This window comes from Uranotaenia lowii, chromosome 3 (genome assembly GCF_029784155.1).
Source record: "Uranotaenia lowii strain MFRU-FL chromosome 3, ASM2978415v1, whole genome shotgun sequence".
Classification (NCBI taxonomy): domain Eukaryota; kingdom Metazoa; phylum Arthropoda; class Insecta; order Diptera; family Culicidae; genus Uranotaenia; species Uranotaenia lowii.
This window is the reverse complement of record NC_073693.1, coordinates 153889221-153915714: the sequence shown is the minus strand read 5'-3', so window position 1 is coordinate 153915714 and position 26494 is coordinate 153889221. Positions and strand designations below refer to the sequence as shown.

At 36.0% G+C, this 26494-nt stretch overlaps 1 protein-coding gene across 2 annotated transcripts in view; it reads right to left on the bottom strand.

Annotated features, from left to right (window-relative positions):
* The window catches only part of LOC129751095 (uncharacterized), a 41513-nt gene extending 15019 nt beyond the window's left edge, over positions 1-26494 (bottom strand). The window contains exons 1-2 of one of the 2 annotated variants that reach the window (XM_055746388.1): positions 26467-26477; positions 26362-26392 (exon numbers count right to left, since the gene is read on the bottom strand). In XM_055746388.1, the coding sequence (XP_055602363.1) occupies positions 26362-26364 (3 nt within the window). In that variant the 5' untranslated portion in view covers positions 26365-26392; positions 26467-26477. Of the gene's footprint in view, positions 1-26361 lie in introns of both variants that reach the window. The other variant, XM_055746387.1, reaches the window with a different exon arrangement.

Here is a 26494-nt window from a genome sequence, read left to right as displayed (position 1 = left end):
CCACCCTTAAATTAAATAAGTTTGTTTCCTAAATTTTGCTTTATTTAGTTGATGTACAATTGCAGTGGTTGATGCACAATTAGGCGAATAATTCAGTAAATATTTTCCTGTCTTATTCCTGTAGTCAAGTTTTGTTTGTTCACGTGAATTTATTCTTGAACAAACTTTTATCATCGCTTCCCCAGCCTCTATTTAAAGGGTGTTCGGATAAAAAAGTGGTCAACTTAAATTCGCCGTTTTTTTTATTCATTCATTCAAAAAACCTGGACACCCTTCGTTTTGTAGGTGTGTATGTGTGTGTTGAATGATGTTTCTTTTGAGCTTTTGACATAGTTCTTTAGTTTTCAAAATGGCGTCAAAGCAAGAGGAACTACGAATCAAAATTTTGTACATGCGTCGTGAAAACTCCAAATCCAAACTACACGCACGCAGAAATATCAAAATCATTGAATGTGGCGAAATCAACCGTCACCAAAGTAATAAAAATGTTCGGAGAAAGTATTTCGACAAAATTTTGTACATGCGTCGTGAAAATCCAAACTACACGCACGCAAAAATATCAAAATTATTGAATGTGGCGATATCAACCGTTACCAAAGTAATAAAAGTGTTCGGAGAAAGTATTTCGACTACTAGAAAGCCGGGATCTGGGAGAAATCGAAATCCGGGAGCCGCAGTGACGAACAAGAGAGTGGCTAGCACTTTCAAGCTAAACTCCAATCTTTCCGTTCGAGATGTCGCCAATGAGTAGGGAATATCGTCTACAACCCTGGATGAAGCTTAAAAACCGGACTATCAACTTATAAGAAGATAGTGACTGCTAATCGCAATGAAAATCAAAACCTTACGGCAAAAACAAGCTCTCGGAAGCTGTATACGACATTGTTGACAAAGTAAGATTGCGTAATAATGGACGACGAAACCTTAGCCCAGGCAGACTTCAGACAGCTTCCGGGACAAGAGTATTTTATAGCAACCGGAAGGAGAAAGGTTGCAGACATTTTCTAGCATATTAAATTATCAAAGTGTGCTAAGAAATATATCGTTTGGCACAATGTTCGGAAAATCGCTCAAGAAAAGCAATCAGGATTCGTTTCAAGCTAGAATACATATACCTCCGAGTGCTCACAGTGGTCCGAAAGGGCTAAAAGTGGAACTTTTTTCGTAGCGCCTCTGTCTTTCATCTTATCTCTTAAGTGTTTTCAGAACATTTGCTTCTTCAAACATGCTTCATAACTTGAAAGCATCAAAAGTTAGTCAAAGTCCACTATAAAAAAATTGAAAATTCTAACTTTTTTATTTCAATAGATATAGCTTTATTTTATACTACAAAGTTGTAGAATACGTGAAAATACGAAACTTTGTTGAATACATCAAAACTCTATCTCTTTTCAGAGCAGAGTTATAAAGGTTTTATTTTGAAAGTTATTTAAAAGTTAGTTTTTTAAACTTAACTATAGTTAGATGAGGATTTACATGAATAAGATGTTCTGAACATTTGTTGAGGCATTTAAATCACACGTTTTGCACAAGATTTTAGCTTTTTACGACGTTTTCTAACCAAGTTATTGCAACTTTCAGTTTTATTTTTACTCAACTTCACGAGCGTTTATTGCAAAAACGTGCAAGTGGATTTTTAAAACTAATAAACCACATTGAAGCTTGAACTAAGTGCAACAAATTGGTGTTGGTTCCTTTTGTCTCCACGTGCTCGTATTTAAACACAACAAGCATATATTTGATGTGTTTCACGTATTTCCATACGATCATGAATGTTTCAAAAGGAAAAATCTGAAGAAATACCAGGACCACATGTTCAAAAAAGCCGTAGCACATGCTGGACAGTTCTTTGCGGTTAACTAGTCATGATTTTGTCCTTCTACGCAAAGCGAAAAATAAAAAATCATCTGATAGCCTACATAGATCGCTCAAAACTGATATATGTATATCAGCAATGATCCTAAAAGGTTGAAAGTCATCAAGGAAGGCAATCACCATCGAGACGTTCGTTGCTGATAGTCTGCGTCCTTCTTTACTACATCATGTTTTGCGGGAATGTTTCAAATACAGAAGCGTCGTTGTCATGCATGATTGTTTATATGATTTGGTAAGAGAAGGAAAAATTGACTGCTTCGATTTTTTGGCTCTGAATGCAGTAAAGCACGGCTGATCGAAAATGATTGATTTTCGGAACATTGGTTTGGCATGCATGCTATCTGTACCAGTTGCTTGTAAAGCTACATTTTTGTTGCAACCAGGACCTTCAACCAGGAAATTCACTTGAAAGAGTGTCTTCAAAAGCGTTTGCTGCATTTCCTGAAGAAACATGACTTTTCTGTGCTGTTTTAGCCGGATTATGGATTCTGCCATTATGAAAAAAAACGCCTTGGAGTGGTATGCCGCTAACAAAATTCAGGTTATGCCCAAGAATTGAGTGAAAACAGAAAAACTCCTCCGTTATATAGTGTGTTTTAAATGTTTTAAAAGTTTCGACAGCACACTGCAATCTCGACGAAATTTGTTCTGCAATGTTAAATACTGCCCAGTTGGCTTATTTTAAGGATCAATTTTTTATCGTATCTCCTCTTCAGGCGGCCCAATGATGAGTTAAGAAAGTCTGACATCATCAACTCCACGACATCAATTGATGCATTTTGACTTCCAAAACCTTAGTGTAAAATTTGATTTTGTAAAGTTTTGTAAAATTTTGCATAACTTTGATGGTGACCTTAAGTGCCACTTTCGACTAAACTTATTCGAATTTTTCATGGTGTTGGCTTCTGTAGCATGTTTCTCAATCCGTCTATGGATTATACACACACACTAAGAATGCAATGATTCTCCTCGGGATATTGACTCTCCGAACCACCAGGAAATTTCTGAATCTATACGAGGTTCGAATGGGAACCCTCCTGAATCTCGAGACGCTCCACTTCTTCTGAAATCTGGGACGAAATTTCCACGAATGCACAGGTACTCGAACAATCGTCCTGTATCACGGGGGAACATCACCCGGGGAACTGTTTCTATTTCAATTTGGTGGCCGCATGATAGATGATGTTAACGATAATCTAGGTGTCCAGCTACCAGCAACGGTCCATAAATTTGAGTCCAAAAACACTGATCTGCTTTGAAATCGACGTTTCACCTCTCCCGGTGAATGCCTTGAAACAAATATTTAGAACCTCTCTCAACCCCAATGTAATCCGCTCTTGTGTCAATAAAACACTATTGGAAGTATGGCGGCTTGTAACTTTATTGAGGGGACCCTAATTAATCCTTAAAATCTTTAATTTTGCATCATTATTGTTTTAATGTACGCATTCGAAAAGACCAGACAAAAAAACTCCCTAATCAGACCTTGAATGTCAATTTAAGACTCTTCGCTGAAAAACCTATAGCTCCCTCGTTTCCCAATCGATTTTTACCAAATTTACAGATTTTCAAGGTCGACGGCGACGAGCTGGACACAGTGGAAGACTTTGTCTATCTCGGCTCACTGTTGACTGCAGACAGTGAAACCACCTATGGACCTATGGACTCAACAAGCAACTGCGGTCGTGAAGACTTAGCCCTCTCAGGAAGTGTAACCTGTATATGACGCTCATTAGACCGGTTGTCCTCTACTGGCACGACTCATGGATATTGCTCGAGGAGGACCTGCGTACACTCGGAGTATTCGAGCGACGAGGGTTAAGAACCATCTTTGGGGGCGTGCAGGAGAACGGAGTGTGGAGGCAAAGGACCACGAGCTCGCGCGACTCTACGGTGAGCCCAATATCCAAAAGGTGGTGAAGGCTGTACAGATACGCTGGGCAGGACATGTTGCAAGAATGCCTGATACTTTTTTTTAAAACGAACACAAACACATACAGGATCTCAATGAAACATGATGTTTCCTCGAAGAGATTCTTTTTTTCTTAACTCTAAGCGTACATCTTTCGAGGATATGATGGCTAGCATCTTACAAATGCTTGTCCTGCAAAACAGGTGTTCGCTATCAATCCGGTAGGAACGAGACGAGCAGAAGCGCAATGAGCGAGGTGGTTAGACCAAGTGGAGCGTAAGTAGGGTGCCTGAGAAGTTGGTTGCCATGAACCGAGTAAATTGAAGAAATATTATTCATTACACACAAAACTTTCGGGGCTCCACTTAGCAAAATTTCGCTGTTACTTTCCGTTAGCATAAATATTTTTTTACTGATGGGTTAGCAATTCCCCATTCCATCGAGTGATTTGCTCAATTTGAGTTAAAATAACTCAGTTGCTACCAACTTCAGCATTTATAGCAGCATGGACACAAACGTTTAGTCTGTACTCAACCCACGGTCGTCTTTTTGTTTTGTTTACCAAACCGGTTGTGTTTCATCCATTCGGTCGCGAGAAAATTTTAATTTGTTATTGATCCCGGTACCTATTCGTTTCCAGTTAAATTTCGGCCCGGGTCGCTATTTCCACCGGGATGTTAGAATGAAAGTGACAGTGAAAAGTAGGTGTGTGGCGATTCGGAAACGGCTGGTATTGACGGTAGATAGCGCATAAAAGGGTGACTTTCTAAAGTTGCTGTTCGAACTTAGCCAATGACCAGATCCTTTTCCGAGCTGTATTTTCGAATTGCTAATCTGGCTAATCTTCCAGGCCAACCAGCGCTTTTCTATATGTCGTCAGACGGAAAGGTAAGTCTGTTTCGAAATAAATGAAATGTGTATCACAAATAAATTCAACGAAACAAATAAATCGAAACATTGAATTTGAAAGAAACATTTTAAATTTTATTTCAGATTTGAAATTTTCAGCGATGATAACTGTTTTATTATTTTTAGTTGACTCGTCATCCATGCATGGAACTTCATCTGAAATCGAAAGTACGGAACTGCATTGAGCGGGTTGGATGGAAAGATGCCGAACAAAATGCACATCCGAAGAATGTAACAATGCAGCTGCATTGGCGGTTTCCATGGTTAATTTCCTGTTTGGTTCCGGAAAAGGAAACGATTATGATTGTGCTTAATGTGTCCATTGGACGACCGGTCTAGTTGACATCGGAAGCTGACAGGTACCAATCCTCAGTTAACCTTAATTAAAAAAATATTTTACTAAACATAATTTTCCCTAGCTTACTGCTGCTCCCGAACATACGACTACTGGTGACGCCTAATTACCTTCCCCCGGAAGTCACCGGAAAAAGCTCTTCCAGGTGGGAATTAGTTAAACTCATACGAAAATTCTACCACAGTGGTACGAGTATGGTACGTATGCCTAATTTTAAATCTGCGTCGTCATAATTTGGTAGAGCTTCAGATTCCAAACTTCTTGCAATCTTAAAGAAATAGTCAAAATTAAGTCAGTTCACTTAAACATTTAAAATAAAAAATTGGATTCCAAATTTCTATGTACCAAAGTCAGAATATAGAAAACTATATGTCCGCGAGTTCGAGCCCAAGAGTAAACATCGAACACAGTTGTACCGGATAGTTTTTCAATAACAATCCGCCAACTGCAACGTTGATAAAGTCGCGAATGCCATAAAGATGGTAAAACGACTATAATCGAAACAAAAAAAAAAAAAAAAAAAAGAAAACTATTGAGATTAAATCACAAGGATAAAAAAATCAAACCTTTGTTTTCAAATTATTTGTAAATGGTTCTTTTTAAAAAAGTGATAATTGAAATACATATTTTCTACGCAGTTTTAAAATTTAGAATTCAAATTTTAAGTACTCAGATTCAGAACTTAGAATTAAATTTAAGCAATGAATTTCCAGTTCATGTAGGTCTATCAGAAAGAAAAAAAAAGTTAAGAATTTCAGCATGAACTTTGAACTGAGATTCGTAGTCTCATAATTCTTCATCTTCAAAACTCAAAAACTATTTACAGTTCTGGATTTTTTTCCTTTTTCTCGGGATTTTCATCCCGAATGATTCATCCCTACAGTTCTGGAATGGATAATCGAAAAATAAAGTATGATCCTAAATTGATTATCATATAATTCTAGGTTGAATGCTGAGTCACACAAATTTTTTTCTGAATCAGAAATATGCCATTCATATGATTCATACTTAATTAAAATCAGCGTAGCTAGGAATCCGGGAGTACCGGCAAACTTTAAAATTCCATTTTATAAACTTAAGGAAGGTGTCTAACACAATATTAAAATTTACTCTTTTACAAAATTTCAGGTAAGCTTATTGGTCTGGCCTGTAATGACTGTATTCCGCTTTTATCAAAGTTTTGGTCACGGTCATGCTTTGGATGAAACCAGAAACCGTCGAATCAAGCGGGCTAGCGAAATGGTGTAAGTTCGAAATTCGTTAATGATTAGTTAAATTTTGTTCAAACCATTTATTTTTTACAGAACAGCATCGCCCTTATACCCAGAATCTGCCGACGTATTGATAACGTCCTCAGTAGCGTCGTTCCTACCGGCATGGAAACTCGCATGGTATTTCAGGCTCCGGACTCCGGATACCATAAACTGTTGGAATATAATTTTCCCGGCGTGAATAAATGAAACAAGACGTTTCTACCTTTCCTGATTAAATAAATTAAAAACAATTAAAATCCAATTTAAGTTTACTTTTTTATAAAAGAAAACCAACGGTATCTTTAAAAATTAAAATTTACTTAAATTCTAGTAAATTTAATTGGAAAATCATTTTTGCTTAAATTTTAGCAAATAATTTTTTTTTACTGAAAAATTAGCAAAAATTTAGTCCGGACACCTTCTTTTCAATTTTGCTAAAATTTTAGTAAAAAAAAATTGCTAAATTGATTGCTAAGTTTTTAGCTGGTCAAATTTGAGCAAAATTTTGCTAATTTTCGGCCTCGGAAATTTTGTGTGTAGGTTTTGGCGTGAGACGAAAAACCAGACAAATAAATCTTCAGTTTTCCCTTATTCAAAATTTGGAAAAAAAAATTCCGAAAAAACATGCTTCGAAAAAGACTGTAGATCAGCTACGGAATACCACTGTTCATAGTTTGGACACCCTGTTCGCTGACCTCAGTGGTTATTTTGTTCCACCATCTCTTTATCTCTGTTGCATCACGAGTCGTCCCACCATTCTTCTTCATCTTCTGCTTGACAATTGCCCAATATTTTTCAAAAGAGCAGAATTGAGGGCAGTTGGGTGGGTTGATTTCCTTTTCGGCAAAATCCACCCGTTGTCCCGATACCACTGTTGTACCTCTTTGCTGTAGTGGCAGCTTGTCAAATCTGGCGAAAACTTTACTAGTCCTTTGTGAGATCTAATGTACGGAAGAATACGTTTTCTCAGGCACTCCTCCTTGTACATCTTGGAGTCCATCAGCCCGACCATTGGTTTTATGAAATTTTTGACCAGGAAGCTGCCCAAATCCATCTTCACGTACGTCTCGTCATCCATGAGGATGCATCCGTCGTACTTCGTTAGAACCTTGTAATATAACTTCCGGGCACGTCCTTTGGCTACATTTTGCTTCAATGCCCGGTTTGATTGCTTACTGGCCCGATAAGATCGTATTCCTTCGTGCAGATGAATCCTTCTGACCGGTTGATTTTTTTTAGCGATGTCATAGTCCGACTGCCCTGGGTTTGCCTTGATCGTTCTCAACACCTTCAAATGCAGTTTCCGATCCTCAGTTCCACTATGACACTTGGTATGAGCCTGCCGATGCCGATGCTTACGCGTTTTTTTTTTAACCCGATCCCGTCGGGTTTTTGACGTGGGTGTTCAATATTAATTTCCGTCTCGCGGCTTCCATCACGTGTAACTTTTTTAAAACGAAACAAATCGTAATGAAATTTTCAGCACTGATAGAGGAAACATTCCAAGACAAAGTACTGTCAAATCATTCCAGATCCAACAACTAGTAGCGCTGTGGTATAATAAACAGTGCGTTCAGATTTAAGATGATCCATGCTTTAATCAATTTAAAAAAAATACTTGAAGTAAGATAATTTCATCATCTATAAACAAAAAATTGTACTTCAGGTATTCTACTTAAAATATAAAATTAGAACCACGTTGGTTATATATAAATCAAACAAACGAATTTCATGCTGGGTATTCTGACGCCCATGGTTTCTGACAAGAACTGTGGTCTCATTATACAACTCATCTCTTATCCAGCAACGATTCAGGGTGTATAAGATAGACGGCACCCACCAGCCAGCACCAGCACCTGTTGAATCGAATCGAAACCTGTGGGCAGGAAACCAAGGGAAATGAAACATGATAGAGCTATACTCGGTCAGTTGCATTTCCGTACAGTTTTCGGAGTGTGATCTAGTACGGGTCACCCAGCCGGAGTCAAAAGCCGATTCCGGTCTCAGAATGTGTCCGTCTGACTAAATTGAAGACGGACCGCGGACTTTGAAACAGCCGTAACGAATAACAAACGGCTATTGTTGAACTCGTTGCTTCCCATGCCACGGTCTGATTTGGGACAAGTTTCATCCGACAACGTTAGGGAGAAAGTAGCAACATTGGTTTTTATGGTGTGGAATGGAAAACCTCGCAAAATTGTTAGCCATAAAACTCATGAAACGAACTATTTTCCGATGCATAATATTACTAATTTCGATTCCAAGTTTTTTTAGTACAATACTTAAACTACCATTAGCATCGTTTCAATTGTTGTATGTGTCATACTTATAAAAAAAACTCTATCTTGTTCTGCCGTTTAAAATCGATGGTCATAAAATTATGTTACGCGAGCTTTTTCTTGCTCGGAAAACTACCTCCAAAAAAATCTTTATTGGATTATAGAGTTTCGATGATTAACCAGCGTTGAAATTACTCAGGAAGTAATTAGGTTTCCAAAACTTCACTTTATCACAGTTCATTTTTTATGTTGCAACTTCGTTTTTCACAACGACGTTTGTAAGTAGGTATAGATACTATTTTCTTCTCGATACCAGTCAACAACTGGTATCGGTGATTTGGTTACTATTCCACCTCAACTCGACTTTGTGGGATGCCGATTTGGTGTTTGATTTAGGTCATGCATTGCCGAGCGTGTGTGTGCCAAACAAGATGACAAGTGTATATAACGGTCACCTGCTAAAATATGAAACATCAAAAGCTGTGATTCAATAAACAATCTTTTTTCAAATTCAGTGGCCGAATAATGCTAATGTTTCTAAACGTTATGTTGAGAATAAATAATTTTAAAAAAGTTGTTCTGATAATTGACGGTACATAGCATTAAGTCTTCCTCTCGCCATGCTTTGTACGCGCGGTAAGAAAGATTCACAGTTATTAAGCTAAGAACGATCCACTTCTTTTCTAATGGAAATGGTCAGTTTTAGGAAGCGCTTAGACACGTACAATCCCAAATAGAAAGTTTTTTTTTCTGTTGTTGTTTGCATTTGGTGTGAAGGACGAACGTCAGAAAAATTCTTTCGATGAAATTTCTCTTCTTGAAGACAAGATACAAAAAAAAACCGGTTATCTGTACGATGATCCCATCATCTTGGCCCGCCACAAGATACAGGCAGGCGTGATAATTGACTCACGAGATACCAGTTGAACTGATCATCTTATCGTTCTCATTTCTCAGGCGCTTTCGAATTGGAGTGTACATTTTTTTACCTACAATAATCATTCATCGTGGAATAAAATGAAGTTCCATTTGAAGTTCCACATAGAGAGTAGAGCATAACGTGAAATCTGCGGCGGTCGTTCACTGTTTTTTTTTCTTTACTGACAAGCATTTACTGTTTGGATCGCATATATTCGCACTTAGGATACATGTATGCATAAAAAACAAATAGGCATTTTATGCAAATGATGGCATCAATTTCACCTGACTTTTCCGAATCTCTTTTACGCAAAAGGTTATTCAATTTTTTTTCAATTTTACAATGTTCAATTTTTTTAATTAATCGCGAATGACACAAAGATGTTAGAACGACTAGAGCCCCCTCGGGAGCGTTGAGAGCTTCCAGGGGGCTGTGAGCTCAATGTTGAAATTTGGGGGGCGTTGGAAGGGCTTAGGGGGGCGGTGAGGTCGTAATTCACATTTTCACAAATCTCGAAAGTAGATTTGGAAGTAGATTTGGAATGACAACGAGTTAGTTCGATGCAAAAAATGAAATAACGTTACAAAACTAGACATCAGGTTGAAGACTAAAATATATATGATTTCACAGGCCTGCAAGAAAATTTTCGTTCCAGTATCTCAATCATTATTTTTTAATGTAACTAAAATATTTTGTTTTATATTGTCACTGATTTTGTATACGCTCTACATTTGACTGCCCCAAATTAGTATGGGAAATTCAAAACTTGTGAAATGTTATGCGCTGCAGGCTAAAATTGATCCTAGTCTTAGTACATTATAGGTCGATTCATGCACTGCCTGGCCTCACTGTTTTTGACATTTCGCGATTCCTGTTTTGAATTATGTAAATATAGGGGAAAACTGTACAAGACGCACCAGCGAGGTAAGATGGCCCATGCCATTCTTTCTCAAAAATACACTTACCTCGGGTTTCGAATAATGTTTTATTTCATTTTTATTGTAGCAATCAAGCTTTTCCATCATTGGTCGGATGAAAATTCCACAAAAACGAGTTTAGTTCTTAGAAACAGAAGGATTAAATGAACTCAGCGTGAAAATTGTTATTTTTCATGGGTAACATTTAAGGTTTTATGGTTAACCATGCAGTCTGCGCAATCTAATGAAATCACAGCTTATCGTTTTTCCACTCGTATGCTCTTTTGCTACCATAAATACTACTATAAATTTGCTATTTTGCTACTATAAATATTTTGTTGTATTTTAATTACTTCACCCATAGAAGAGGTTGCAAAAATCCAATGCCTATTTAGCATATCTCTGTGCCGATAATGCCCTGAAATGTGCACTGTGCCGAAGACGGTATGTTTGAAAAACCGTAACTGGCATAAGGACTCGGCTCCCAACCAAAATGATGACCACTACATTCAAGCGAAACAAGAAAAACGTTTTATGGGATTTCCTTCCTATTGGATAATTCATCCCAGAAACAAGAAAATAAAAATTAAAACCACAGCGCTGTAGTGAGAATCGAACTCAAATCACCAATTGTAACGTCTTGCCAGTCCGACATTCTAACCAGTGTACTATTCGAGCTTCTTGCAGGACGAGGTATATTTGTCATAGGCTTTCTGTTACCGATCAATCACAATAAAACGTACAACGGCGGCTTCCCGGCGTTTGGCCTCCTTTCAATGCATTCCTTTGTCTTATGATGGAAACGGGAAAGGGAACGGGAGTGAAGGAACGGGAAACCCATTGAATGAGAGCTGTGCTTTGCTTACTGCCTGCTATTACATACACACGCTACATATACACAGCTGCTAAAGCCGGGCAGCTTGGCCGGTGTTGTTTTCCGGTAAATCGAAGGAATGTTTTTGTTGTTGCTTTTGCTACATACACACGCACAGCTTAGCCGTGGTTGTTTGCCGGTAGATTGAAGGGATTGAATTAGAAGGATGTTTTTGTTGTTGCTTTTGCTACATTCACACGCACAGTGCTCGGTTCGCTGGCTGCATGGTGTTGCCCGGTATTTATTTCTATCCTTCACGCAGCGAAAAGATTTTTTATTTCGAAGGAAAGTGCCGCAAAAACAAAGGATTTTTTCCTTTGATTTTGGGATAAATAAAAATTTCTTTGTTTCAAATGAATTTTCGTTTGTTTCAAAGAATTTTTCTTTTGAAAAATCTTTGATTTTAAATACTAGTACTTTGATACAAAGAACAGTTTCTTTTGTTTCAAAGTTGCTTTGTTTTGCCACAAGGTAATTTAATTTAGATTTAACTGCATTTATTCATTGAACCATTTTCTATTTATTAGAATTGGAAGAAATATTTGCTGTTGTTTTGAAATTCCTATTAGGAATTTCAAATAATAAAAAGAAACAGTTTTAAAAATAAAATTTATTTTTATTCACAAATAAATTAAACACTAGGTCACAAACTGATTTACTTTAATCGGATCATCTGGAGTCAATTTTCGTTGACCTGATCGCTGGTTTGGAGCGGTGTCACCTCGGTTGAGGCATCCAGGGACTTAGAAAATCATCCATCGGCCGTGGTCCTGTAAAATTGCAAGCACTCATTGAAATTCTTCAATATTTATTATTTAATTAACATACAATTACCATACTTTATCCTGAATCATGCTAACTAAGCTAACTCTGATCCACATTTTCACACGATCAGCAAAACTTGAACCGATTTTTCGTTTTAAATTCTTCTTGCCCAATGCAAAAAACCTTCTAAGTTTGAAGTTTTTATTTTAAGATATTATTCCTTTGCATTGAATACATTTTTCTTTGTTTGAAAGAAAATTTACTTTGTTTCCAAATAAATATGCAATTGAACAAATGTCTTTTGAATCAAAGAATTTGTTTAAAACCAAAGTCCAAAATTCTTCGATTCAAAAAAATAATTCTTTCTTTCAAAAATTATTCGTTTGAAACAAAACAGTAATTCATTGATTCAAAGAAAACAGGAGATTGAATCGAAAAAATGAATTTTTTGATTCAAAGTCAGTTTTGTTTTGTTTCAAAATCCAAGTTTTCTCTGCGTGTTCTTCGTCTTGTGATGCGATAGGGAGGGACGTGAATTCGTTTTTATTTTGTTTCTTTCAGACATACGCAATTCGGTTAACATGGGAGGTTAATGCCGGTGGGAGCAAATCGAATCAGCACCGGTCGCGTTATCTTCTTGCACCAATGATGCCTTGTACCAATGATGCCGCCATTGGCACAGAGGCTGAATTGTGGGTGTTTCCACAAATTTAAACAAAAATCAATCGTGTAAAAAATGAGGCAGAATGCCCATGTGCACAAAACCACGTGTTCTACGCTCAAATTTATAATGCTGCTAAGTTTTGAGAAAACCCGAATTTTTAAACAAAATTAAATTTCTTTTTTATTTTCTGACTCCCAATTTACGATAACAACCCAAGCAACCAAAAGTCTTGTTAAAAAAGGTCAAAACACAGCCTAATCAGCATAATCAACGAAGTTCGTTTTATTCAGCCCAAAATTTAAGTTCTTATTGAAACTTTAGAGTTCTATTACAGATTTGAACGGCCTTCTGTTCAGCCTACAAGTAATTGTTTCATCAGCAAAAACAAAAACAAATTCGACTCTCCTTTCTTACTTTGGTCACCACCAGCCCAAGTCTTGCTGCCGGTTTCTCGGCATCCATATTAGTCCATCAGTCCTGATACCAGATTTGAACCGCGACCCTTCGAGATGATAGCCAAACACTCTGCCACGACGCCACGCCTAGATGTTGCCTCACCGGTAGCTAAAATTCGAAGTGGTAATAAGTTTTCCTAGAAACCCCGCAAGGGCAGCCAGCGGCCAGCAGCGAAGACGCATGTTAATTAGGCTCAGAAACATAACGAAACGGCATACAAATCAAACATCCGTTAAAATAATATCGGTTTAAAAAAAAATGGAATTCCATGTTCATAACTGTTATTTGAGGAACTTTTTGGAACTTTAAGTCCTAGAAGGCTATTTGAGACCCAATTTGTAACTTTTATACTGAATGGATGCGATTGACATATCACAAAAAAGGCTATTTGAGGAACTTTTTGGAACTTTAGGCACAACGAATTTATATCTAATCAATAAATCGTGAAAAATTTGAGCAGATATTATTGAACTCCGGGATCAAAATATATTTCTCCTAATTTTTCATTTTAATAATGAAGATATAAACAAGGTGGTCCAAAATAGTCACCTGGTCCAAAATAAGTTCGATACTCTAGTCCAGTGGTTTTCAATCTTTTTTCACTCATCGCCCCCTTTAGCAAAATTTTCGAACTCAACGCCCCCCTAAGCAAATTGTCATAAAATCTATTGAAAAAAATAAATTTTGATCGGTAAAAAACCATTAACTTTTGGCTAAGTGTAAAAATGGTCGATTTTGATTTAATAATGTCAAATGATTCTTATATTTCGAACAACATTTCATGATTTTTCCGATTTTTAGAATTTTATTTACCTACTATTTTGGTCAAAATAAAAATGCTTTAAAAAAAAAGTACATGGAAAATTGCCAAACATAACAAATTAAAAGCGTGTTTTCTCGAAATTTGCTTTTATTCACTTATTCTAAGGTTGCCAGAATTTTCCCAGCATGTACCCGAGTCGGACAAATCCAAGATACTTTATCTGGCAAAATCCGGGCATTTGATAAAAAAAATTGTCAACCAAAAACCCGGATAATATCCAGACAAATTTTGTCAAAACCCAGAAATTTCTTAACAAAAAATCAAGAATAAAAACTTGAAAAAACTTTTCATAATTATTTTTATAAAATTTGCTTAAAAAATTTCTTTTTTGGCGCATAAATAAAAATGTTAACAACACATTTTGTTTGTTTTGGCAAATAAAGTGAGTAGTTCAAGGCAAAATCCGGGCTTTTTTCAATTAAATCCGGGCAACCGGGCCATACTGGGCAAATCCGGATAAAACCGGGAAATCTGGCAACCTTAACTTATACCCATTTGGTTCCAAGGGCCTCATATTGCTTCAAACCTCCACTAAACACTTGATTCTATGTAAAGTTTTCTGGACACTTACTTGAACTAATTAATAAGTTTGATATCAAATCTTATATCTTAAATTTTGGAAAACAAAATTTTCTATTTATCACTAATTTGCATTACTGTTGAAAAATAAATTGCTTTATTGAATACACATACTGTCAAGCCGGTAAAATAACATAAGAATAGTATTACTTCTTGATATCTGAATTTAAGTCCTGTTCAAAGTTATGCAGCATTCACGGGTTTTAAAATTAAAATTAAAATTAAAATTAAAATTAATTAAAATTAAATTAAAGACTCTAATAACTAGAGATGTACCGAATAGTGGTATTCGGCGAACGGCCGAATACCGAATATTGACCTTTTCAACTATTCGGCCAAACGAATATTCGGCCGAATATTCGACCGAATATTCGGTTGAATTTACTGTTGGGTTTTTAATGAAAATACAAAAGCGATTATTTCATTTTCCTTCTATTTCTTCCATCTTAATGCTTTTCATGTTTTTGAGTCGATTGATTTCAACCAGATGATGTATTACAAAATCATTTTCAAGTAAGGGTCTCTCTAATTTAAAAAAAAAAATCACCAATAACTGAAATGACATCAGAGGATCAAAGAGATGGGTTCCTCTGAATTCTGGCAAAAACACGTCGAAACTGATGACAAGCAATTTGAAATTGCTTATTTGATATCGAATTAGATGAAAGTCTAATAGTTGAAAAAAGTACGATGATTTTTAGCAGTCTGTGCATTAACCTCGGTTAAATCAGGACAATTTTAGGAAAAAAAATTGAAAACGGCAAATGTGAACAAAATCAACGCCAAAAACATACAATAGGAAAATGAAAGAAAATAACTTGAAATTAAATATTTTCATTGAATAGCAGGAGCAGTATTAAAATCGTATCGTATGGATTAAACGAAAATAATGTTCATTTTGGAATTGTTTAAAAATCGTGTTTGAACATAAAATCTTGAAATTTTCAAAGAAAAATCAGAATTCTTTATTTGATTTAGCAAATTATTTGAACATTTGAACATCTGAGCTTCCTGGCCAGATTTGACTTATCATGAATTCTTTATTGGATTTATGGGAAAGCCTGAGTATTTCAAAAAAATTTGGAATAAACTATAATCAAAGTATAAAGCATTATTTATCAGCATTCTCCTGTACGATCTACTGTGAAAGATACACGGATACACCTAAGATGCTTAACTGAAACCATAAGTTTCTGATGATTGTGTAGCTGTTTCAACATTACTTTTGGCTATTCTATAAATTATCCAAATTCATTTGAAAAATTTGACAATTATATTATTGTATAGATTTAAAAAATAAATATTCGGCCTATTCGGCCTATTCGGCCGAATACTTAGCTCAACTATTCGGTGGGCCGAATATTCGGCTTAACGGTTTTTTGGCGGTATTCGGCGCCGAATATTCGGCCAACCGAATATTCGGTACATCTCTACTAATAACTAAATCCAGGCAATGTTAGTGATAACCGAAAAGATAAAAAGTTAATGCATGGTAAATGGCACAATTGATTTTTTGAATCGATTGAAATAGAGATGAACAAATAAGAACTTAAAATAAAAATTCTCTAATCTAAAATAATTCGAACAAATTTTCTTTCAAAAAAATCTATCACTTAATCAAGCCTTTTAATACAGATTTTTTCGAAGGTATTTTCTGTTTTGCAGATTTTTGGAGACAATACATTTTAAAGATTATCAAGCATAGCCATCAAAAATTATTCTTGTTTTAGTATAACCCAAAATATTCTTACCAAACAAGATCAACATGTAGAGTAGACTACCCCGAATGACCCGACTTTTGAAAAAGTTATGCGCTGCAGACTAAAATTGACAAAAATTCCCGGATCACGGGAAGCGGTCGCTCAACGAGCCTAAAGTTTGTATGGGATTCTGAGACATTTTGTTCGGGAAAAACATGAAAAACCAGTTTTTCATCAATAACTTTGGTTCCTATCGGCCGATTTCTTTCAAAAACGGGTTTTCTTAAAGCCTAAATTATGAAAAATATTTCATCCGAATACTGCATTTCGATAACAGTTAAGATAAAAAAGTTATTAGGCTTCAAAAATGGGCTAACTTTTTTAACGGTGGTATTCATCACTGTTAATGAGGCGTCAATATGTTCGAACGCTTGGACTAATTAACAGTGATGAATACCATCCTTACAAAAGTTAGCCCATTTTTGAAGCCTAATAACTTTCTTATCTTAAATCTAATACAAATGCAGTCTTCGGATGAAATATTTTTCATAATTTAGGCTTTAAGAAAACCTGTTTTTAAAAGACGGGACGAAAGTTATTGATATAAAACTGGTTTTTCATGTTTGTCCCGAACAAAATGTCTTAAAATCCCATACAAACTTCAGGCTCGTTGAGCGACCCCTTCCCGTGATCCAATCTGGCCCAAATTTGACATGCGATCTTGTACCACTATAATATAGGGTGGCGGGATAGGGCGGTCGAATATCGAAAACCGAACATATATTGTCGCTGAATCCCCAAACTGGAGTTTTCGTCAACATCAGCGACGGCGACATCACTGATGACATTTCATGTTGACCAGACATCTATCAAACATCTTCCAAGTGTCGGAACTAAACAAAGGAAGGGTTACCGATTGCCAAGGTGTTTGATGCATCGTCGTTGGTTGGCATGCAAGTTTGCCAATCCGAGATATTAACCGGATATATGGTCATAGCCGCCGATCCAAAAGTGGTTTCAGAGAAACCATGAATAGAAGAAGAAGAAGAAGAAGAAGAGATATTAACCAAACAGTAGCGCTACAAAGTGCTCCATACACCCATAGAAGAGGTTGCAAAAATCCAATGCCTATTTAGCCCATCTCTGTGCCGATAATGCGCTGAAATGTGCACTGTGCCGAAGATGATATGTTTGAAAAACCGTAACTGGCATAAGGACTTGGCTCCCAACTAAAATGCTGCATTACCACTACATTCAAGCCAAACAAGAAAAACATTTTATGGGATTTCGTTCCTATTGGATAATTCATCCCAGAAACAAGAAAATAAAAATATAACCACAGCGCCCGTAGGGAGAATCGAACTCAAATCACTAACTAATTGGTCTTGCCAGACCGACATCTTAACCAGTGTACTATTTGGGCTTCATGCAGGAAGAGGGATATTTGTCATAGGCATTCTGCCACAGATCAATCACAAAAGAAACGCACGACAGTGGCTTCCCGGCGTTTGGCCGCCTTTCAAGGTATTCATTTGTCTTGCGATGGAAACGGGAAAGGGAACGGGAGTGAAGGAACGGGAAACCCATTGAATGAGAACTGTGCTTCGCTTACTGCCTGCTATTACATACACACGCTACATATACACAGCTGCTAAAGCCGGGCAGCTTGGCCGGTGCTTGTTTGCCGGTGAATTGAAGGAATATATTCTTGTTGCTTTTGCTACATACACACGCACAGCTTAGCCGTGGTTGTTTGCCGGCGAATAGAATTGAAGGAATGTTTTTTTTTGTTGTTGCTTTTACTGCATACACACGCACAGCTCGGCCGTGGTTGTTTGCTGGTGGATTGAAGGGATTGAATTAGAAGGATGTTTTTGTTGTTGCTTTTGCTACACCCATAGAAGAGGTAACAGAAATCCAATGCCTTTTTAGCAAATCTCTGTGCCGATAATGCTCTGAAATGTGCACTGTGCCGAAGACGGTATGTTTGAAAAACCGTAACTGGCATAAGGACTCGGCTTCCAACCAAAATTATGCATGACCACTACATTCAAGCGAAACAAGAAAAACATTTTATGGGATTTCGTTCCTATTGGATAATCCATCCCAGAAACAAGAAAATAAAAATAATAACCACAGCGCCGTGGGGAGATTCGAACTTAAACCACCATTCAAATCGTCTTGCCAGTCCGACATCTTAACCAGTGTACTATTTGAGCTTCATACAGGACGAGGGCTGTTTGTCATAGGCTTTCTGCCACCGATCAATCACAAAAAAACGTACGACGGCGGCTTCCCGGCTTTCAAAGTATTCCTTTGTTTTGTGATGGAAACGGGAAAGGGAACGGGAGTGAAGGAAACGGGAAACCCATTGAATGAGAACTGTGCTTACTGCCTGCTATTACATACACACGCTACATATACACAGCTGCTAAAGCCGGGCAGCTTGACCGGTGATTGTTTGCCGGTGAATTGAAGGAATGTTTTTGTTGTTGCTTTTGCTACATACACACGCAAGCTTAGCCGTGGTTGTTTGCCGGTGGATTGAATTGAAGCTATGTTTTTTTTTGTTGCTTTTACTGCATACACACGCACAGCTTGGCCGTGGTTTGCCGGCGCCGGTGGATTGAATTGGAAAGATATTTTTGTTGTTGCTTTTGCTACATTCACACGCACAGTTCGCTGGCTGCCTGTTGTTGGCCGGTATTTGTTTCCATCCTTCTTCGACTTGTGATGCGATAGGGAGGGACGTGCAAACGTTTTTATTTTGTTTCTTTCAGACATACGCAATTCGGTTAACTTGGGAGATTAATGCCAGTGGGAGCAAATCGAATCAGCACCGGTCGCGTTATCTTCTTGTACCAATGATGCTATGTAATTGACTACACGCCATTGGCACAGAGGCTGAATTTTGGGTGTACATTCACACGCACAGTGCTCGGTTCGCTGGCTGCCTGGTGTTGGCCGGTATTTATTTCCATCCTTCTTCGTCTTGTGATGCGATAGGGAGGGACGTGAAATCGTTTTTATTTTGTTTCTTTCAGACATACGCAATTCGGTTAACTTGGGAGATTAATGCCGGTGGGAGCAAATCGAATCAGCACCGATCGCGTTATCTTCTTGTACCAATGATGCTATGTAATTGACTACACGCCATTGGCACAGAGGCTGAATTTTGGGTGTACAAGAGTTTAGGGAATTTGGGAAGCTTTTAGGAACAGGGAATTAGCTCCTAATGTTATTTTTTAATAATTATTGGGCAAAATTTTGTCATGAAAAGGTACTTGCAAGACATGCCTACAGAAATACATTCGATTATTTTACAAAAAAATTCAAAAAGCTCTCGCATAAGAGCAGACATTCCAGAAGTGCATTTTTCATAAATGAAATACCTGCACTTATAAATAAATCTATAAAAAATCTAAATCATTTTAAATCTTCTTCCAGTACAAAAAACTCAAACAGTCCATTGATTTCAGAAAAAACCTTCAAATTTGTTACTTTGATCAACAGAAAAAAGGATAAAATTCTAAAGTCTGCTTCATTTAATATTGGAACACAAACAATTGCGTGTAGTTCAGTCATTTATTAACGAATTCATAATTTGTTTTTCATACAAATGTAGCATTTTCTTTACTCTTTCATAAAAAAACATTAAAAAATTATTCATTGCTGTTTCGAAGAAATTCTCGTACTTTTCCCGTAATACGGCACATTAGGCGGCGCACACCCTTTTCGTCCACCGTTTTGGCGATTTAATTCCACCAGTTCTTCATTTGAGTCATGTTCCTAACAAGTTTTCCCTTTGCCTTAAGCCTCCGATTCGTGATTGCCCAGTATTTCTCTATCGGCCGGAACTGGGGGCAGTTTGGGGGGTTGAGGTCCTTCGGTATTACGCTGACCCCGTTCGTTGCGTACCATTCCATAACCATTTTGCTGTAATGGCAGCTTGCGAGGTCCGGCCAAAACATTACTGGACGGTCGTGGGCACGAATAAACGGCAGAATCCGTTTCTGTAGGCACTCTTTTTTGTAGACTTCTGATGTCATTGTCTTGTCAGTGAGAAAGACTTTGGTTTTCTGTCCACAACTGCATATCCCCTGCCAAATCATGTACTTGCGGGCGAATTTATCCGCAAACACGAACTTAAATTTTGCAGGTACATTCCCCCGAGCCGTCGTCAAATAAAATTTTTGACCTGGGATTTGCCCAAAGTCCGCCTTCACGTAGGTCTCATCGTCCATCAGAATACATCCGTCGAACTTGGTCAGCACTTGGTCGTACAGCTTTCGAGCACGGATTCTGGCCACATTGTTCTGCTTCAGCGTCCGATTTGGCTGTTTGCTGGCTCGGAATGACCTTATTCCTTCCCGGAGACGAATTCGTCGCACCCTACTGTGAGCGGCCTGGAACTTATTGGCCAAATCGCGGTCTGAAAGATTGGGATTCCTCTTGACGGCCTTGATGACTTTCCCACGCAGTTTCCGGTCGACAGTTCCACTCCGACGCTTCGAATGCGGCTTCCGAGCCGTCGTCAATGTTTCCTTGTACTGCTTGATAACACGCCATACGGTATTTCTGGGCATTTTAAGCTGTTTAGCTAGCTTCGATGCCGACAACAATGGATTTTCAAGAAAACTGTGCACAACCCACTCTCACCTAAGCCACCGTCAAGACAACATCGTTTCCTGCTAGGCTCTTGTGGATACGGTTTTGTTCGCGGATATCGATAGCGTCAATTAATGGAAAATTTTTACATTGTGAAATTTCATCCCTTATGGTGTACAAAGGGTGTATCTCGTCAGTGTAGTGAGGAAGACTAAAAATACCAAAAACCTGGATAATCAGATGAGTATAAAATATGTTTCTTTGAAATATTCTACAGTAGTCGGATAACAAAAATATAGGTTAGAATCTAAATTTGTCTATCAAGATGGCGGGCACAAGCCATGTGCTCATATGATTAAAAATACTTTTTGGTTTAAAATACGGCTTTATATGATTGATGTTGTACTCAATTCATTAATAATAATTACAATTTAACGGTTGATTTACTTTAATATTATATTTAAAAACAGTTATATTAACTAATTATTGATACTGATTTAAACAGTATCTTTCTTTCATTTAGAATAATTCACCTTCAATGATATACGTTTTACCACATTTTACTATTGAATTTTATTATTATAGAAAATAATTATCTCACAAACACATAAAATTATTAGTTTAAATAGATATTTCCTTTTGATTGCCTAATATGTTAATTTTTTGTTCTTCCTTGGTGATCGTAAACGAATACTACCATGGAAGAAGATTTTAGGGGATTTGATGATCCCAGAGAAAAAGTTAAATTTCTGAGACGTAAATTAGAACAATCTAATGACAATGAACAAGAAAACACGACTAACAACAAAAAAAGAAAAAGAAATAGAAAAAACAGAAAAAAACAAGCAAAAACTGACATAAATCTGAGTAAACAAGATTCGGACATTACATTAATGGACTCGGATTTCACATCACAGGATTCGGAGATTGCATCTCAGGAATCAGAACTCAATATTATGGAAGAAGAGAACGACAATGAAAATTTGGAAATTATTCGAAAAGAAAACACAATACACGAAAAATCGGAACCTACACATAAAATGAACACAAAAATGATAAAACAAAAACAGCAAACACAAAACACAGAAGGTTGGATTAAAAATACACACTATACCACATTGTTCATAGAAAAAGAAATAAGCGAATCACAAGATCCCAAGAACACCAAAAATAATTTTCCGCATCCTATGATGGTAGCAAAAATGTTACACAGCATTGGCATTAAAAATTACCTGGATTTAAAATCAAACGGTGGGGCTAAATTTAAAATAACTTTTCAAAAACCAAAAGAAGCTGAAATGCTTCTAAACTCTAAACTTCTTAAAGAAGAATTCAAATACAAAGTTTATGTTCCTAATATATACAAGGAAACAATTGGTGTCGTAAAAAGTATTCCACCAACTTTGACAGAAAAAGAAATATTTGAGAACCTAGAAAGTGGTAACATAAATATTTTTAAAATCGAGAGAATCAAGAGAATAGACAGAGAAAACAAAAAACAAAAATCATTAATAGATACTCATTCAATTAAAATTTATGCTAAAGGGCAAGTTTTGCCACAAACTATTAAAATTTATGGAATAAATGCTAGGGTGGAACCATACTACTACCCGCTTAAGCAATGTAAAAAATGTTGGCGTTTCGGCCATAAGGACAAAGTTTGCAAGGCTAAAGAAAGTTCTTGTGTTAATTGTAATGAAAACCATAACGAAGATAGTTGTATATCTCTCCCACTTTGTAGGAATTGCAAAGAGCAACATAGGGCAGACGATAGAAACTGTAAAGAAAGACTAAGACAAACACGAATCCAAAAAGAAATGACATTAAATAAACTCACTTACTTCGAAGCAAATAAATTATATCCCAAATACTCAAGTGTACAGCAAAGATTAGTTATAGAAAGAGACTTTCCAACTCTACCAAATAGATCGAACACAAATTTGGAATCAAATAACAATAGCACATATGCTACACAAATTTTGAATTCTCCAATTAAAAAAAACATCTAATAAGCAACAACCAACGATTTTGGAAACGGCAAATAAAACTAATGAAATGAGCAATATGATAGAACAAATTAAAAATGAAATAATCAAGCAATTAGATTTACGTAATCTCATGAATAAAATTAAAACTATCCACGACAATTTGATTGATGGTGTTAAATGCAAAGACTCAATAGAGAGAGATATTTTACTCATCAAAGTCAGTAAAGATTTAAATGCTATTATAAATCCTGAAATTTCATCTTCAAATGTTGAGATTACAATGGATGCTGATTAATTTTTTAAAAATAAAATATTAAAAAAAATACAAAAAAAAAAATTATTAAAATCTAACAATTAGAAGCTAGATAATAGTATTAATGATACAGGTAACCAAAATGGATTGTGAAAATTATAAGGATTTAATAATATTACAAAGTAATATCAATAGTATCAGACCCATGGACACACGAGAGCTTCTAAAACAGTACCTTAAAAAACATGACGTAGATATAGTTTTATTATCAGAAACTTGGTTGAAACCAAATGAAAAATATAATTTTCCAGGATATAATTTAGTCACTCAATCGAGACAATCAGGTTACGGTGGAGTAGGCATCCTAATTAAAAAGAATATAATTTTTGAAAATATTAAAATAGATAAATCAAACCCAGTAGAAGTGGTAGCTATCAGAACAATTAATACATCTTTTCCCATACTATTAATATCAATTTATATACCTCCATATCCAGTCAACAATAATAATATTAGAACACCCCTAGTTAAATTAATCCAACAAATAGAAACCATAGGTTGTGAAACAATTCTGGCTGGTGATTTCAATGCGCACCACCAAATGTGGAATCCTTATCACGTCAACTGTCCTAGAGGAGAATTAATCAGCCATTTAACCGAAAATACTAATTTGATAATACTAAACGATGGAACACCAACATTAATTAAACCCCCAAATACCACACCTTCGGCAATAGATTTAACGTTCACAACCCCCACGATAGCTTCAAAATCGGAATGGAGTGTATTGAACGAAGATTTTTTTAGCAACCATAGAGTCATTAAAATTATCATCCAGAATTCAACGAAGACAATTCCAATCAATAGAAAGATCGTAAATAAAAATCAACTTTTAATAAATTTAAACAATCTTCAACCGGAAATGTTTCATGAACCGGAAGATATAACGTCAATATTCAAGGAGCAAATGGATAAATGTTCTTTTGAAATTTCAGAAAATTCAAAAAAAAATCCCAAAAAGTGGTGGACGAAAGAAATTGAGTTTTTGTTAGCGAAGAAAAACAATAAATTAAAATTTTTCTTAAGAAACCAAAACGATAGAAATTTTATAGAATACAAAGAGGCGAGAGCAAAATTAAAAAAAACAAATAAGGACGGAAAAAAGAAAATGTTGGAAAGAAACAATTGAAAGTATTAACAATGACATGAATAGTAAACAACTCTGGAACACAGTCAAAATAATAAGTGGAGGCAGACCTGCTAAAAACAATATATGGCTGCTTAATGACTCAAATTTAAGTAACAATTTCATGAACCTGAACTTTCCTAGAATAGAGAAATCAATCCAATATCGAAATAAAACAACAAATGAACAACTCAGCATAAGTTTAGAAGAAATTAAAAAAATCCTGAGAGCAAAAAAGGATCATTCCACTCCAGGTCCAGACAACATATCGTTTTATATATTAAAAAATCTAAAAGTTGATCTCTTAATAAGAATTGCAGAGTTACTGACAAAAGTATTAGAAACAGGCAACATTCCTGAAGATTGGCGAGAAACAAGAATTGTACCAATTTTAAAATTAAATAAAGATCCATTGATTCCAACATCATATCGTCCTTTATCTATGATGTCGGTTCTATTAAAGCTCAACAATTTTACAGTTAAAAATAAATTAGTAGACTACCTTACCGAAAACAAAATCATTCCGCAAACATCTTTTGGATTTAAGAAAAATACTTCAGCAGTCAACTGCATTAACACGGTAGTATCCGAAATACAAGAAACAAAAAGAGACGGTGGAGTTATCATTGCCACTTTTCTAGATCTCACTAAAGCTTTCGATAACGTTAATATAGAAAAACTTCTAGGGATACTTGAGAACGAAAACATACCAGATCAAATTACAAATTGGATCTACCACTATTTAAAAACTAGAACCACTATTTTGACACTCCAAAATGGAGAAAAAATAATCAATAAAACGAACAAGGGTCTACCCCAAGGATGTCCCTTGAGCCCCATATTATTTAACATATACACGAAGAAATTACATAATCTGATGGGAAATGATATCTTGATACAGTTTGCAGATGATTTCACAATATTAGTTAGAGCAATAAATGCAACAATAGCAGCTAGAAATACAAACACTATTCTCAACAAATTAATACAGGCATTCAAAGATTTAAATTTAGAAATTAATCCATCCAAATCAGCTTCCATTATATTTACAAATAAAATTCCACAGACAATCAATATAAAAATAGAACAACAAGTAGTAGAACTAGTACAAAATCACAGATTCCTAGGTATAATATTAGATCATAAACTCAAATTTAAAACCCACATTCAAGAAACAATAATTAGAGCCAAACGCAAAATCAACATTTTAAAAATGATTAGTAGAAGAAAAAGTGGAGCTCACCCAGCACAAATGTTGCAAATAACAAAAGCTTTAATCAAATCTATATTAGACTACGGAATAACTGTGTATGCAGCCACCGCAAAGACTAATTTCCAAAGACTAGAACCAGTCTTGCTCTTAGCACTTAGACTTTCAACGAGACTATTACATACAACTCCAAATCATGTAGTTTTCCAACAAACAGGAGAAATTCCGCTTAAACTGAGAGCGGAGTGGCTAGCATCTAAAGAAATAACAAAAATATTATATTATAAAAATAATCCTATCATAGAACATCTCTCAGATCTGATGTTAACGAATACAACATATAAACACTATAGTTATCTTGAAAAAGTAGCATCAGAGAACAGTTATCTTTTCAGACAGTTAGCCTCTGAAGTAAAAGAAACGACTAGCAATAAAATAATAATTAAAAATAAAATAGAAAATATCACTAAAAAGGATTCATCGAAAGAAAAACAGAAAATTATGATAACAGAACTTAACAATAATAAATATAAAAACCAATATAAAGTTTTCACTGACGGCTCAATAATAGAAGAAAAGGTAGGCTACGGATACTACGATCCTCAAGAAAAGGTGTCCTATAGCGGTCGACTTAAGCCAGAATACACTATCATGAATGCGGAGTTAATTGCCATACAAGAAGTACTTAAACATCTTATCAATAAAAATATTAATGAAATCGTGATTTTTACTGATTCTCAAAGCGCCTGTACACTGCTGAAGAAACACGTAACAAACAACCATATAGCTGCAAATATTAAACAAATTATAGAGAGTAGTACAATTAACAAAGTTACCATCCAATGGATCCCAGGACACACGGGACATCTGGGAAATGAAAGAGCTGATATAGCAGCAAAACTTGGAACAACTCGAACGAATATTGAACACTTTCTTCTTACCAAAGACGATTTATTGATAGCATTTAAA